The 15891-nt window shown below is 31.9% G+C and overlaps 1 protein-coding gene across 1 annotated transcript in view; it reads right to left on the bottom strand.

The window, feature by feature from the left end:
* Nucleotides 1–13357, bottom strand: part of LOC115889250 — a 76112-nt gene extending 62755 nt beyond the window's left edge. Inside the window, exons 1-3 of the mRNA XM_030909195.1 lie at nt 13216–13357; nt 13016–13126; nt 9819–9977 (exon numbers count right to left, since the gene is read on the bottom strand). Of these exons, the coding sequence (XP_030765055.1) occupies nt 9819–9977; nt 13016–13126; nt 13216–13251 (306 nt within the window). The 5' untranslated portion in view covers nt 13252–13357. The remainder of the gene's footprint in view (nt 1–9818; nt 9978–13015; nt 13127–13215) is intronic.
* Between the last annotated feature and the right edge of the window lie 2534 nt (nt 13358–15891).

Raw genomic sequence — 15891 nt, forward strand, 5'->3', positions numbered from 1 at the left:
GATAGATACAATGCATATATAGGGTGTTTCAAACTAATAAAAACAAATAAAATAGGTAAGTAATGATTCAATCTCTTCGTAAAAATAAAGGATAGTTTGTTATACAGGGTGATCCGAACTGTATTCCGGAAACTTCGGCAACATATTCTGCAGATAAAAAGGCAGATAAAAATAAGTGAAAATGTTTCCTGGATTTTTGTGTTTTGGGATCGGAATATATATATCGGTGTATATATCGGAATATATATATCGAAGCATACGATGCAACGAGGCACCGTGTGCAACCCAGGAGATGGAAAAAAAATTGATGAAGAAACGAAAATAAATGATGGAAAATAAAAAGGAGCAAACGGGAGCCTAATGCCGGGACTACACCAAACTCTGCAAAGTCGGCGGCTCTCGCCGACTAGCCAGCCGACTCCTCTCTGCGGGTAGAATTCGGCAGGTTCATTGATCCATGTTAATTTCTATCGTCCGTATTTTTTCCCGGACCACACCAAACTGTGCAGAGCTGGCGACCTGTGTCTCCGGCCAGAGTCGGCGAGTCAGATTGCAGAAATTATTAAAAAGTAGAGGTAACCAAAAGTCGGCGGCACAACCGGCGCGACTAGAATTTCTAGCGGCCAAATGTCGGTAAATATCAAACGAATATCGATCAACCGGAAGTGTTGTACTAAGTAGATTATACAGGATGCTTTAAAACACACTTTTTCTCACCTCCTACGTCTTTTTCAAAAAACTTACCAAATTGAAATTAAAAAATAAAATATAAAAATCGTTATTAAATAAACGTATCGGAACAAAAAAATTATTTTAAAAATTAAACGTTAGTTAGCTGCTCTCAAATATTATTATTTTCTACCAATGTTAAATTTTCTTACAAACAACATTTTTAAAAAAATATAGTAAATATCCATGACCTAAACAGAATTTTAAACTAACCTTCTTCTATGTGTTAATTTACAAACTTTGAAAAAAATCGTTTTCAAGATATGAAGTAGAAAGTATTATTTTTATTAAATTACATGTAAAGTTAACATGTAATTACTTACATTTAATAATTATAAATAATTTGTTAATATTTTAATTTCAAATCAACAAGTTTTTTTATTTTGTTTTATTATTTTATATAGTTGTGTAAGTTTCTTGAGTCAATTTACACAAACAGGAATAAAAGGGCAGACAATTTCATCTTTCAACCCCAGTCACCGTCTTAAAAAAGTAAAAAATATATGCAGATAGTGTGCTTTCATAGTAGTATAGTATTTCCGATGTCAACTGGAACTACTGAGACTCTTAATTCCTTTATCCCGATGATACCGACAAAGGGGCCGACAAAGACAGTGCCGAAATTAAGAGTCCCAATCTATTTCAACTGACTTCAGATAAACTATAATTGTCCCACATATTTTATTAATTCCATGATTTTTTGTGTTTAAGATAAAAATTAAAAAGTTTTCAGGCGTCTTTGTACTGTATTATCCTCCAATATGACTTGAGTTTTTACCCAACCAAGGGCGGTTTTAGAAAAAAAATTCTAGAGGGGGAGTAACTTTAAATAAAAAAAAATGTTTGTGCACTACGTGCGTATATTTGAAGTGAAACGTTTGAAGAATTTGGAGTACATGTTTGAAAAAGTGTAGTTTAAAATGTTGAAAAAGTAATAAATAAAAAAATATATTTACACGTAAAAATTATTTTCTTTGCGTGTAAAAAACATATGTTTGCGTGTAAGACTATTTGTTACACATAAAAACTATGTTTTACGAGTAAAAAACTATTTGTTTCACGCAAAAAACTGTTTTTTACGTGTTAAAAACTTAGTTTTTTGAAGTTTGATCGGTCTTGGGGGGGGGGTCTAATTAACCCCATTAACCCTCCCCTAAAACCGCGCTTGTACCCAACGTTTATACAGTGTGGTCCGAATTGTATTCCGGAAACTTCGGCAGCATATTCTGCAGATAAAAATAAGTAAAAAAGTTCGTATAAATGTATGTCCTAAAATGCTTAGTTTCGGAGATACAGGGTGTAGAAGTTTAATTTTTATTTCGATTTTTTCCAAATAATTTCTGAAGTAACGTCAATATTTAGATGAAAATTGGTGTCTAGGAGTTTTTTGACATGAGAAATTTGATTTTAATGTCAATATGACTCCTACTTGTAGAGGGCGCCACCTACCTATTTTTTTAATTGGGTTGAAAAGCAGTATCTTTTCGTCCGTACCTGTATAAAATTACCGAGTAAAAAAATATAAATTTACCACGTTTTTTATATAACGGGCGTAACACATGTAGGTGGCGCCCCTTACAAATAGGGGTCATATTGACATCAAAATCAAATCAAATTTTTTTTGGGACACCAATTTTCATCCAATTATTGTCGTTAATTCAAAAATTATTTGGAAAAAGTCTAAAAAAAATGAAACTTCTACACCCTGTATTTCCGAAACTAAGCATTTTAGGACATACATTTCCAAACATTTTCACTTATTTTTATCTGCCTTTTTATCTGCAGAATATGTTGCCGAAGTTTCCGGAATACAGTTCGGATCACCCTGTATAACAAACTATCCTTTATTTTTACGAAGAGATTGAATCATTACTTACCTATTTTATTTGTTTTTATTAGTTTGAAACACCCTATATATGCATTGTATCTATCAAAAAGTAGATAATAGATTTTTATGAAATAAATTAATCGTTTTACTTACCTGAAAATTATCAATACTTTCCCGTGGTGTATTTTTATCACTTAAAAATAACAAATACTGATAAGTAAACCATTTTGGCTTATAAACTTCTTGAGACACAGAACCAAATTTTTTAGTTTCGACTTTTTTCTTTTCTTTGTAGAACTGACTAGTAATATTTTTTATTTTACGTTCAATTTCTGATTTTTCAATATGCAAAGCGTCTGATATTGACATCAGTGAATCATGCCGCTTATTTCTATTTTTATATAATTCATTTTTCGGATTCCATAAATTGTCCTCTTTATGGTAAAGTTCAATCAATAATATGACTTTCTTATCACTCCATTCCGGTTCTATGTTTTTTTCGTTTTTTTCTTCCCCATCCATTGTTTAAAGGAAATAATTAAGGCTTGTCTCTATAGAAATTTCGCCGTACGACTGAACGAGGACTGGTCGCCGCGCCCGCTCCAGTTGCTCGATGCAGTTATCTTTACCGACAGTTGGCCGCTAGCATTTCGAGCCGCACGAGTCGGGCCGCCGAATCTTGGTTGCCCTAACTTTTTAATGATTTTAGCAATCTGACTCGCCGACTGTGGCGGGGACACAGGCCGCCGAATTTGCACAGTTTGGTGTAGTCCCGGCATAAAGCCCCAATTTGCAGCCAAGAACCAGAGTCTTCGACTCTGGTGTGAGTTTGTGAGTGTGCGTGTGTGTGTGTGTGTGTGTATGTGCAGTATAGGTGTATTGCAAAAGTGCTTCGAAAACGATGAAACAAAGCGGGGAAAAACGGGAAAAAACGTTCTGTCTTCCCATTAATAATCGAAAAAAAAAGATATTAAGTATTTTTTGTGATGTAGATGTTGATTTGTATAATGTACAAAATTCAGTTATATGGTTTTTAGGGTAACATATACATTTCAATAGCTTTTTTTCTGTCTTATCATGTATGTTTTACTTTTTTCTGACCATATAGTTTTTTAGTAAAAATAACTTTTTTCTAGCATATTATTTTTTACTAATTAATCAATCAGTTATAGGAAGTTTTTCGAGATGCTTCTGTTTTACCAGGTTTAAGTTGGATAATTGTCAATTTGTTGATAGGTTATTTTTTTTACTTATAATATATTCTAACTACCTGTTAAATAAATATTCTTATATAATTGCCCTCCAGCAAATAATAAGTAGGTACGGATTTTTTTTTGTATAATTAATTTTTTCTAGTGTATTATATTTTGCTAATAAATTTGTTCACTTCAGTTATAGAACGTTTTTGGAGATGTTTTTGTTTTACTAGTTTTAAATTGGATAATTGTCATTTTGTAATTAGGCATATTTATTTTTACTTAAAATATATTCTAACTACCTGTTGTTAAATAAATCTTATTTTTGTGTTCTTTTATTACCCCTTTTTCTACTTATATTGAATATTAACTGGCTTTTATTCTGCCCCCTAGCAAATAATAAGGCATTTCTTTTTATTTTGTTCATAAAATTGTTTAACTACTTTCCTAAAGAAATTTGTCTATTATTTATGTAATAGCGTATTTGTTGTTTTAGTAATATTTTTTATTCTCGCATCTTATAAAAAATCATAATATAGAAAAAAAATAATTTATGCAGCCCAGTTTTTTTATTTTATTTTAATGAAAGAAAAAAATATTTTACTACTTCTTCTAAATTCATATTGTATACTATCTGACTTTTATAAAGTATGTGTTTTAATATTTTTAGATACTTTTTAATTTTATAGATATCTTCATTTTTTACTTTTTGTTATTGAATCTAACTAGCAGTTTACTATCCGTAGTTGTGTTAAATACATGTTTTCAGTATTTTATTATAATTAATACCTATGGTTATCAAATATATAATTTTATCGTTGTGTGTGATTTTTATTACCTAAATAGGTTAGAATCGAAAAATGAATTAGCAAATATCATTCACAAACTTTTCGTCGTAAAATTTTCCTTGAGTGAAGAGTAGAAGACCCATATCCTTCTTTTCAACCTTGAGATATAGTAAACCTCTCTAGCCATACACACCTTCAAGGCCACAAACCATAAGCGGCCAACCTTTTTACAGACAATAAATAAGATGAATTAAGGAATATCTAACTAAATACATAAAAATATATAATATTATATCTGCATATATATGTATACAAACTTTAAACTTATATAAAATAAATGAAACATTGAAAATCCATGTATAAAACGGGTATAAAATGTAGTAAAAACCGAGTAACTCCCCGCCTATGGTATCCTTTTTTCGAACGCTTATGCTTCAGCTGCATTTTGTCTTTTCGACTTATCCCACCGACTTCACCCCGCAGCCGGTACCACTTTATTGATTTCTTAAAACATGGCATTCTTAAACAACGACACCTAGTTAAATCAGTTTAAACCTTAAATTTAAACACGCTTTCTGTAAAATTTTTATTGAAAATATTTAAATATCGAATAACTGAATAATATCCCATTATACCATTAAAATTATTTAGCTGTTTTCTGTAAAATTCTACTAAAAATTGTAGAATACCGAATAATTGAATAAAAGAATAATATCCTATTATACCCCTTAAAATTATTTAGCTAATGTTTTAGACACCTCGAAAACCTAATTAATTTAATTTAATATTTGATTATCAATTTATCAACATCATTCAAATATTTATAATTTAACTTATGCTAAAAATCAATATGCGGTCGTGTAAAATCATAAAGTAAAACATGCAGAAGATAATTTTATTTTGATTAGTATAAATAATCTTGTAGTTTGTGTTAAATTATCAAAAATTATATATAGATTAAATTATTTAAGGGAACCTCTTGGAATGAATTGTCTAGACACTCTGACAAGTTTAAATACGAATAGCAATGAACTCATCTTTGGTCATACGTAAAAACCCATCACACACATGCACTCACGTGAGGGTGAGATACGTATATTCAGTCACATCTATATGAGACATTATATGGCCTTGAAATACTTCGACAAAGACCATTCTACAAGTCGACACATGTCAAAAGCGTAAAAAAGGGATTAGTGGTTAACCTTGAACAAATAGCATCATGGGGTGGGGGGATATGTTCCACAGGGACAGGGGATTGAATGCAGGACAAAAGGGCGAACTAGGGTTTGCACCCATCTATAACACATTGGTTTGGGTACAAGGGGGTGGATGGGGTGAACGGTGAGGGGGGAGGGGGGTGAATGGTGAGGGGGGGGATATGGTGACCAACATGGGTGTGCGCGTGTTTCTCAAACCTTGGTTTCTGCGCATTTGGTGACCTTGAAAAAAAGGGTGGGGGGTTAATCCGAAACCGATAAGGCCCTCTACTGAAATATATCGTGGGCATTACAACAATGTTGAACACCTGAAAAATGCTTTAATAATTCAAGATTTAGATATTTGCAAACCCATCCCGTTATAAAAAAAAGAAAAATATATTCACAGTTTCAGTGGTAACAGTTATTTCAAAACTAAAATACGAGGTAAAATATATCAATCCCAAATAAATTTTGATATGTGTATGACTATTTTAGTAAATACCATTTTGATTTTTTGTTATTTATCACGGCCTACTAATAAGAAAATGATATATTTTAAATATTGCAGTAAATAGTGAAAATAAATGTAGAGTGATATATATTTTTGAGAAGCTCGTAGCAAGACAGATCACATGATTTATAAATATACAGGTCATATTTTCAAAAATATTTTTTTGGTAGAAAAACAGACTACGCTACTGTATTCTACGTAAAAAGTTCTACAATAAGCAGTTTTCGCCTTCTCGATACCTTTAACAATAACAGAGATACAGGGGGTGTCCCAAATTGCAAAATTTTTGAAAAGACCCTGTAGCTCAGAAATGCAGAGGGCTATGAAAATTTTATTTGCAGCATCTTCCGTTTGACGAAAAAGTGGGACAGGTTTGTGCAAACCGCACCCTTCTATCTTCACTAATAACGGAGATACCCTATGATTTCAACCAAAATGGGACACACTGTACATGGTACCCTATGGTACCCTTTTGTCGGGTCTACGTTTTCTGGTAAAACCACTTCTTTAAATTTAAAACCATGTTGTTGGCGCACTTTTAAAAATTCTTTGCATTTTTGTAGTCTGCCTTCATCAAAAACAATAACTTTGTCACTAGTAACTTTTTTACAAACTACACAACTTAAATGTTTTTTATCCATTGTGATTGAGTAGTCAGTAGCGAAATTAGTACTTACTAAAATATTTATTTGCAGTAATTATTCTAAACTATTTACACTATGCACATCAATATTTAATTTATAAATATATAATTGTACATGGTAACTTAATTTCAACAAAATAATCTCTGAATTAAAAACCTGCAAATAATTGAAATAAACCCGAAAAAAATTTGAAAATTTGAAGTGCTCCAAAATACTGTTACGTCAGCCGCATCGGCTGCCGACGCGCGACGGGTTTCAATAAACTATCTTTCTCGCGCTTATAGATACTCATAAGACTTTTTTGTCGCGCTCATTTAAAATCTTTATTCGCGTCAGGCAAGTATTAAACCCCGTTGAATTGGTCTGCCAATTAACACATATTTTTTAATATCATCTAATAAACACGCTGTAAAAATTTTAGAATGCCTAAAGTATGTTTTCCATGTATAATAATTAAACATATTTGGAATGGTCGGGTTACACTTTAAACCCAAGAAAAAAGTCTGGCCTGGAATACTTATTTCTAGGTTAAATAGATGCTAAAATTTAAGAATAAACAAATTTCAAGTTGCCTAAAGAATGTTTTTTGGATTTATTTTTTTGCAAATGTTATGGGTTGCGCAGTAGCGAAATACCCCCAACCCCCCAGCCAGACTTAGGATTCTGGGTTCACAAGTTATTAAACTTTTTTTTTGTTATTCAAACATTCATTAACTTGCCTAAAATATGTTCTCTAAATATGTCGCCAGCTCTCCGGTTAAGAAGGCAAGTAAATACTAGTATTCTTCTATGGAATCTAGCGTCAGATTAAGTGGTTATGTAATAAATACATCGTATTTTTGCTCTCTCAGACTTACTAAATTGTCATAGCGACTCACTCCTATACATGTAAACGCCGACCCAAGGTTTCGCTTGCCAGCAGGGTATATCGATATAATAATATATCAGGTGTTCCATTTAAAGTAACAAAGATGAAACTTTTAGTATGAAGCGGCAACATTTTAGTGCTGAAAATAAGTTAGACAGAGAGAGAGCAGATGCCTTTATGCAAAAATCCAAATTTAAAAAAAAAGCCGTTACCATATAAATAAACATCTAGCATACAATGGCCGTGAATCACTCTGTATATGTTGCGAGAAAATATATTGCAATATTTTTTCTCATATAAGATGTATTAAAATTGTAGTTTTATGAGGTCAAATATATGCCCCTTACTAGATATTTCGAAAAAAAAAATTTGCCTATTTTAAAAATGCTCCCTAATTCCATTATAATCTATTTCAGACAAAAAGTTTTCAGATAAAAGTGTAGGTAATCACGTCCTTAATGAGATTGTGTTCTCCGTTTTTTTTTTGGGGGGGACATAAATATGCGACTTTCAGATTTTTGAAAAAGTTCATGGCTTACTAGATATTTCAAAAAAAAACAAATTTTGGCTATTTTAAAAATTGTCCCTAATTCCATTATAATCTATTTTAGACAAAAAGTTTTCAGATACAAGTTGTATAATAAAAAAAATATATAAAAGTGTATAATCACATTCCTAATGAGTTTGTGTTCTCCGATTTTTTCTAAAGCCTGTCATTTTTGACATATGATACAAACATAATATGTTTTTTTTTTAAATGGAAACCATAGTTGGTCATGACTTCATCAAAAGCGCCATTTTTTAAGCTTTCCAGCCGTATAAGCTATAATATATTTTCTTCCAAAAATTACCAAGCCAATTATAGCACAGAAAACATATATACATTATAGCCAATTATGTATTATATTTTTTAATAAAGATAAGAATTGGTCAATTGGACAAAGATAAGAATTGGAAACAACACCACATAGCATAAATTTTAGTAAAAATAAAAAAAATAAGCTTCATTCAGAACCTCGAAATTAGTGGTTTTAATTACACTTTATACTTTTTAGTTTACGATCATTCATAATGTTTAAAAAACACAATTAAAATTGGAAAATTAGAACAACTTTCCTTGCACGTCATCAATGTAACCATGCGTCGTTATGGAGTTTGCTGGTGGTCGTATTATGATGTGGAACGGAAGTTATTTTAATTTATCTTTAGAATATCCTAGCAACAGCTTGCGTCAGTCAGTTGTATCCCTAGAGAAAGCCTAATATTTAGCTTATAAAACAATCAACTTTTGATTTATAACCACAATTTCTCTTGACAGAAGATAATCAAAGGCGAAAATGACATTTCTCGCAAATTTTTAAGTATAATTAGTGGAAAAGTTAAAAGTTTGATAACTTTTTCTACTAATTGAAAAAGACTACCACTAATTTTGACGTTCTGAATGCTTACATTGAAATTAAAGGAACAAACTTCTACGCTAATTGAAACCACTAATTTATTCCACTAATTGCGATGTTCTAATAGAAGCTTTACACAGAAATGTTAATCTTATTGGTCTTATTTCATTAGGTATTTGTCTACAGATAGTAATTGTTAATTTAAAGTTTGATGCTTCTACTGGCGACAAGTCAGTTTATTTTGTATGTATTATTTACTACATGTTTACTACTACAAGATGGTTCGCTGATCAGCTATGCTGGATCTCGTCATCTCTTAACTGTGCATTTGTACCTACTATATTTTGTATTATCGAAATACCTACTCAGATTTTATACAAGAAAAGACTATTAATGTCTAAAACATAAGGCCAGCCATTTTAAAGGAAACTAGTATAAACCTGATAGAGCTTTTTTTATAGGCCCAATAACTTGGTTTCTATAAATAAAAAACATAGTTTTGAGAATCGATGTCATATCTTCCAAAATACTTTGCCCTGCTAATATCAGTGCTACTTGCAGTAGGTAGCAGCCACTTCACTCCTATTTTCATCTCAATGTTTCCTATTCCTATCTATATTTTCTATTATATATTAATGTAACATTTATTAAATACCTGATCCAAAAGTTCCGACAAGTTTATATCTTTTGGTATCCATCCAAGATTATAATCGATTTGAGGACCTAAAGTATCAAACTGTGCCGGATTGGCATATGGTCCAGGAAATGCTCTTGCAGCTGGAGGTATTCTTAAATTTGGACAAGGCACTGTGTACTAAAAAACAGAGTTACTTTTAATTAATTTTTATCATAAAAAAATACATAGCTTCCGATTTAAAAAAAACATACTTGAGGTAATATTTAAATAATGGAAAAATAAATCATACCAAAGTTTAACGATTTTGCATACGTGACTATGCCACTGGATTATCGTATCTGATCAAGCAACTTAGTATGAAACAATTCGAAGTTGGTCAAAGATTTAGGTTTTCTAATGTAAATAAAGAACTTGATTTAGAGAAGATTCTCCTTCTTGACTTTCGTCTTGTTCGTTTTCTTTATCCTGAATGTAAGTAAATTGCTTCAATAGTGATGTATCGCATGTTTCTTCGTTGGTATCAAACGAATCCTCTACTATTGTAATTCAACATTAGAACATGACTGGCCTTGACAATTTGTACATGCCAGAGAACAAAACAGTCCAACTTTTTTACAACCACATTTAGCACTGCATCCCTTTTTACAGTTACAAAAAATTGTGTTTAGCAGTTTTTCCGGCGCAGGTGGGAGTAAAGTCTGAATTGGTCCTAATGTATTGTCGACCAACTTCCAACCCCAGCCTTTTGGGTCTAGCTGATAACCAAACTACACTTGAAGTTGGTAATATACCCGGAAAAGATGTTGATGAGCAGCAACTGAGGTTGGAGGAAGACAAACAAATTGCACCTGTTTTTTTATTTCGAGTGTTTTTAACGAAACATGCATATCGATACTTATCTAAGCAGGTGGTTTTTTTTTCGGAGCTCCGTATACAGAAAGAAGAAAGCGTATCCGATAGGTCTAATCTCTCGTTGACTTAAATTACTTTTTTTGAAAACTTCAGCACATTGAACTAAGTCTTGTTTTTCAAACATTTTAAAGACTGTTGTTTTTTTTACCTCTCCTGTAGACGTCGCGCGTCGCGTCGTATCACAGCCAGTTATTGCGTGTAAAAATAGTACATAATTTTGACTCTTTGCAAAACTGGTTAGACTGTTTTGTTCTCTGGCATGTACAAATTGTCAAGACCGGTCATGTTCTAATGTCGAATCACCAATAGTAGAGGATTCATTTGAAGAAACATGCGATAGATCACTATTGGCGCAATTTACTTACATCCAGGATGAAGAAAAGGAACAAGACGAAGATCAAGAAGAATAACAAGAAAAAGTATTTGAAGGATGAATCAGACTAGTAAAATTTCTTTTTTATTTATTTCCATCGCTTTTATAATTTCCAACCCTTACTAATATCTTTTATTCTGCAATAGTTTTCAATTAAACAGAATCATAATGAACATGTGGAATAAGCCTACTGGGACAACCACGTTAAAAAAACGCTACAAAAAGTCAACTACATCATAGGTGAAACGTGTGCCTATTAAGACGATTACAACTCTTTAGTCGTTATATCTCAAACACAGTGGCTCTAAGGAAAAAAATTGGCGCCGGGAGGCACGTATAGCCGCCCATACTAAAATATGTTAATAAAAAGTTGGTATTCAGTTCTTTTAGTTTTAAACATCAACATGCGCCAATTTATGGGTCTAGAATTCTAATAATAATAAGACGAACGTAGAAACCAAGTCTTGACAAATCTATAAAATACTCTGACGCCATCATTACTTACATTGAAAACTAAACATAAACTCTATGATACATATTATTCTTGTTTACATTTGTTTTCTTAACATAAATATTTAAAAGTACCTAACACTACGTTATAATTCAGAATATAATATTTTTAATTTGTAAAAATAGGTAGACAATTTTAAAACAGTTGCTAACTTGGATTATATGTAAGGTAAGTCTCTTCTACTCCATGACCCATTTTTCTATTTTTTATTTATTTATTTATAAGGATAATTTACACATGCGCCAATGTATGGTTCTAGAATTCTAAAAATAATAAGACGAATGCAGAAATCAAGTCTTGACAAATCAGCCACTTTGCAAAACCTATTGGCTTTGCCCTCAAACCAAGCCACTTTTGAGACGCACCCGGTAGAGTCTGATAATTTTCACAAAAGACCCAAGAAACTAGAGGCCTATCACTTGTTTCCTACCGTGTATAAATTTATGAATAAATAGAATCTATAATCACTTAAACAAAAATTATATGCTCCCACCTGAGCAAAAAGGATGCAGAAAAGGATCAAGAGGATGCAAAGACCAACTCCTTCTTAGCAAGATCATAATGAACTCAGCGAAGAAGCAGAAGAAGAATCTATGCATGTTGTAGATTGACTACAAAAAAGCTGTTGACAGTCTACCACACACCTGGATCATCAAAAGTCATAAGTAAGTGTAAGTAAGAAATCATAGGATTTATAAAGTCATCTATGGGGAAATGGGCAAACAAATATAAAACTTAAGAGGGATCACCTCTAATCTCTAATCTCACTCTCTAATCTTGTTATTCTGCGTAGCTCTTATTACCCCTTTACTAATTTACTGAAAAAACCGTGGGTATCAAATAGATCGCAATGTTAAGATAAACCACCTATTATATCTGATGACTTGAAACAATTTACAAAAAGAGAAAAGGAAATGGAACAAATGCTCAAAATTGTTAAAACATTCAGCCAATACATCAAAATGGAGTTTGGTTTAGACAAGTGCGCTACAGCTATATTCATGAAAGGGAAGTTGACAAAAAATAATAGCATAAAAGTAGAATCGAACATAAAAATTGAAATAAAAAATTTGGATTCGAAAGAAACTGACAAATACTTAGGCCTAGAAGAAAGAGACGAAATCGACAACAATCAGCCGACCGACAACAAGAGTATGAAGAATAACTTGAGGAAAGAATATTATAGGAGAATCAGAAAAGTACTATACACACAGAATGATGTACAAGAAACAAAATAAAAGCTTTCTTTTTTTAGGTGAATAGAAACTTCAATATAAACTGGAGAAACAAGTTTATATTCATAATATTCTATCAAAAATAACTAGATGTTTGGATAGTTTGTATACTTTCCAGATAGACTGTAAACTAGCTAACGAAACTAACTCTTAACCGATACTTTTATGATGGATGAAATATTACCTCAGAAAAATTATTCATGCCAGGAAATTCTCCCCTCGTTGGACTCCTCTCCATAGAAATCTGCACTGTCCTGTGCGACGGTGGCGGTGCATTTCCATAAATTCTGGATGACTGAAAAAATTAAATATGGATTATAAAAATATTAATCAGCATTATTATTCAGCAATTGCTTATATTTTTCTATCACAAAAAATACTAACATTCTCTCTGGCACAATCCCTACCACGGCTGCACATTTTCAAATGCGGTTAACAAGAATTTTGATAAATTTAAAATATCTGAACATAAAAACTGGGTTTCGACAATTTTCTGTTTTCCTGTGACAGCGTTATTGTTGACGTTGATGTTGACAGCGTAACGTTGAGAAAAACGTTCCAATAATGTAAGATAACAACTATTATGAAATCGTTTATAATGAATTACTAAACCAACTATGAAACGAATCAAATAATAAAGATGCTTATTTAAAGTTATTTAAATAAATCACTTTAAGGGTCCATTTCACTAGTCCGAAAAAGTAGCTAAATAAGCGTTCGGCATTTAACGTTTTATGTAAAACTGGCTAGGTATTTTTATACAAATGAAGAAGGAAATTAAAGATAAAGGATTATACTCAGAGATGGGCAAACACCGAATATATTGAAATTTGGGTAAATACCCGATGTTTTGTATCGAGGATATACCCAATGGGTAAATATACCCAATACATAAATACATACCCAAGTGTGTTTATTTTGTTAATTTAACATTTAAAAATAAAAAGTGGTCGAGTAGAATCGAAATGAAAACAACAAATAACAAATAAACGCTTAAAATCGTTTTAATTTTAAACAAAATTAAATAACAAAAAAGTAACGGATATTAAAAAAAAACAAATTATTGGGCTTCAGAATCAAAATCAGCTTCAGTTGTGTCATCTAGTCTTCTAGTCATCTAATTCTTGTTCAGATTTATTGGACCCAAAATTTATTTTCCAATTGTGAGATATGTAAGTAATATTTCCAGCTCTTTTGGTTGTCAATTTGTTTCTTTTTTATGATAAATGAAAGAAAACGTTATAAATGATCTCAATTTCTGCCGACGAAACTGGAGCAGTCAAAATTCTTATAGCAACTTTGGATAAAGATATTGTTCTACACATCCTTTCCACCAAGAAACTGGAGATGTAGAAGAGTGAATGTAACTCCATAATAAGTTTTTGGACCATAATTTGTATTTTGACCGGTAATTCGCTAAATCTGTCATAATCTTTTCAGGAGAATCATATCCGTGGCTACTTTATAAATAAACTCCATTGTATCAATTTGTTTCTTTGGGACTCAGGGGTGAGTTTTGAACCCTGATTTAATGGGTCAAGTAATGCAGCTGCAAAATAAAGTATAGTATTAAAGCCACGCTCTTTTCTTTTGGCATATAACATCAAAATATGAGTTTCTTCTGAAATGAAATCTAATCTGTGTATCCGAAAACTCATAAATCGACATACTTATTACTCAATTATTTATGAAATTTAGTATTTTCATCCCGTCCATTTTATAAAATCAGTTTTTAATTTAATTTTTTGCCAAATAAACTAAAAAATCAAATCTGTTTACACGAAAACCATAAATCGGCATATTACTCCATTATTTAGAGAAAATGTCAGATTTACCCCTTTTACCTCTTTGTCATAAACCCTTTTTACGTAAGAAAGAATAGTAATAAGTAAAAGTAAAATTATTTCTTATGAACCGAATCGATCATAAAATGAATAGAATTTTCAAATAGATAATTAAATAGACACCGGTTATTTGCAACAAAAATATAGGTAAAATTACATTTTATTTTAGTAATCTAAATAATTGAGTAGGAAGCTTACCTCAATCACACAAATTCTTCTCAACCAACTCACAAAGACTGCACAAGTGCACAATAGCCTTAATTCTATCGAAAATAAATCACAATGCCGGCAGTTCAATTTAGGTAGAATCATAGACGTTAGAATATAATCGTTAGATGAGTAATAGAATTTTAAAAGGGCGAGCGCTTTACCAACGAGAACTTTGTAAATACCCGGTAGAATGGGAATATACCGGGTACTTTAGCACATTTTTAGACAACTTCTTTATTTTAAAGATTTTGATGGTCAAACATCAACAAAATATTAATTATGTTTGGACTAATAGACATAGGTAATTTAAAATTCCCTAGTGTTACAATACGGAATACGGAAATAGATTGAAGTTTTGTGATTGCAGTGATATATGTATAATCAAGCTTTAATCAAAGCACATGTGTATCGGACAGTATCGGACTAAGGCTTAGGCAGATTTCTGAAATATATAATATATATTTCCTTCGGCCACACACCCGTTTTACCCGACCCCTGAGAGCGACCCGAAAGTACAGCGTAATAGACTCTTAATACCACTATAGGGAAAATTGAGTTAAAGTTACATACAACCTTACAACAGTAAAAGTTTTTACTTACTAACTAATTTTTTGCTATGAACCATCACGCCATACACCAGTAGATCCGGCCTGCGGACTTGGCCTGTTACGTATCAAAACTCTCGTATTTTGCTCGGAGGACTTGGCCTGTGAATTAAATATTCTCGTCGTTTGGGACTAGGGTTTCCATACGTCCAGATTCACCCAGACATGTCTAGATTTTTAAAGTGTCCGGGTCCGGATTTGGAAAAGCGCCCGAGAAACCTGGCCGCAAAAACAATTTAACTCAGTAAAATATTTTAGCAGTTACATTTGAATTAATTTCGCAGTTACTTTGTTGAATATTTTAGTCTCTACGATGCTACAGCTCTACTTAACCGACACATGTTCGAAAATACCCATTCCTATACTTTAGCGCTCAAATATTTCGCTTTTGGTGCACTCCT

The sequence above is a fragment of the Sitophilus oryzae genome, unplaced genomic scaffold (genome assembly GCF_002938485.1).
Source record: "Sitophilus oryzae breed Bouriz unplaced genomic scaffold, Soryzae_2.0 scaffold_812_pilon_pilon, whole genome shotgun sequence".
Lineage (NCBI taxonomy): Eukaryota > Metazoa > Arthropoda > Insecta > Coleoptera > Curculionidae > Sitophilus > Sitophilus oryzae.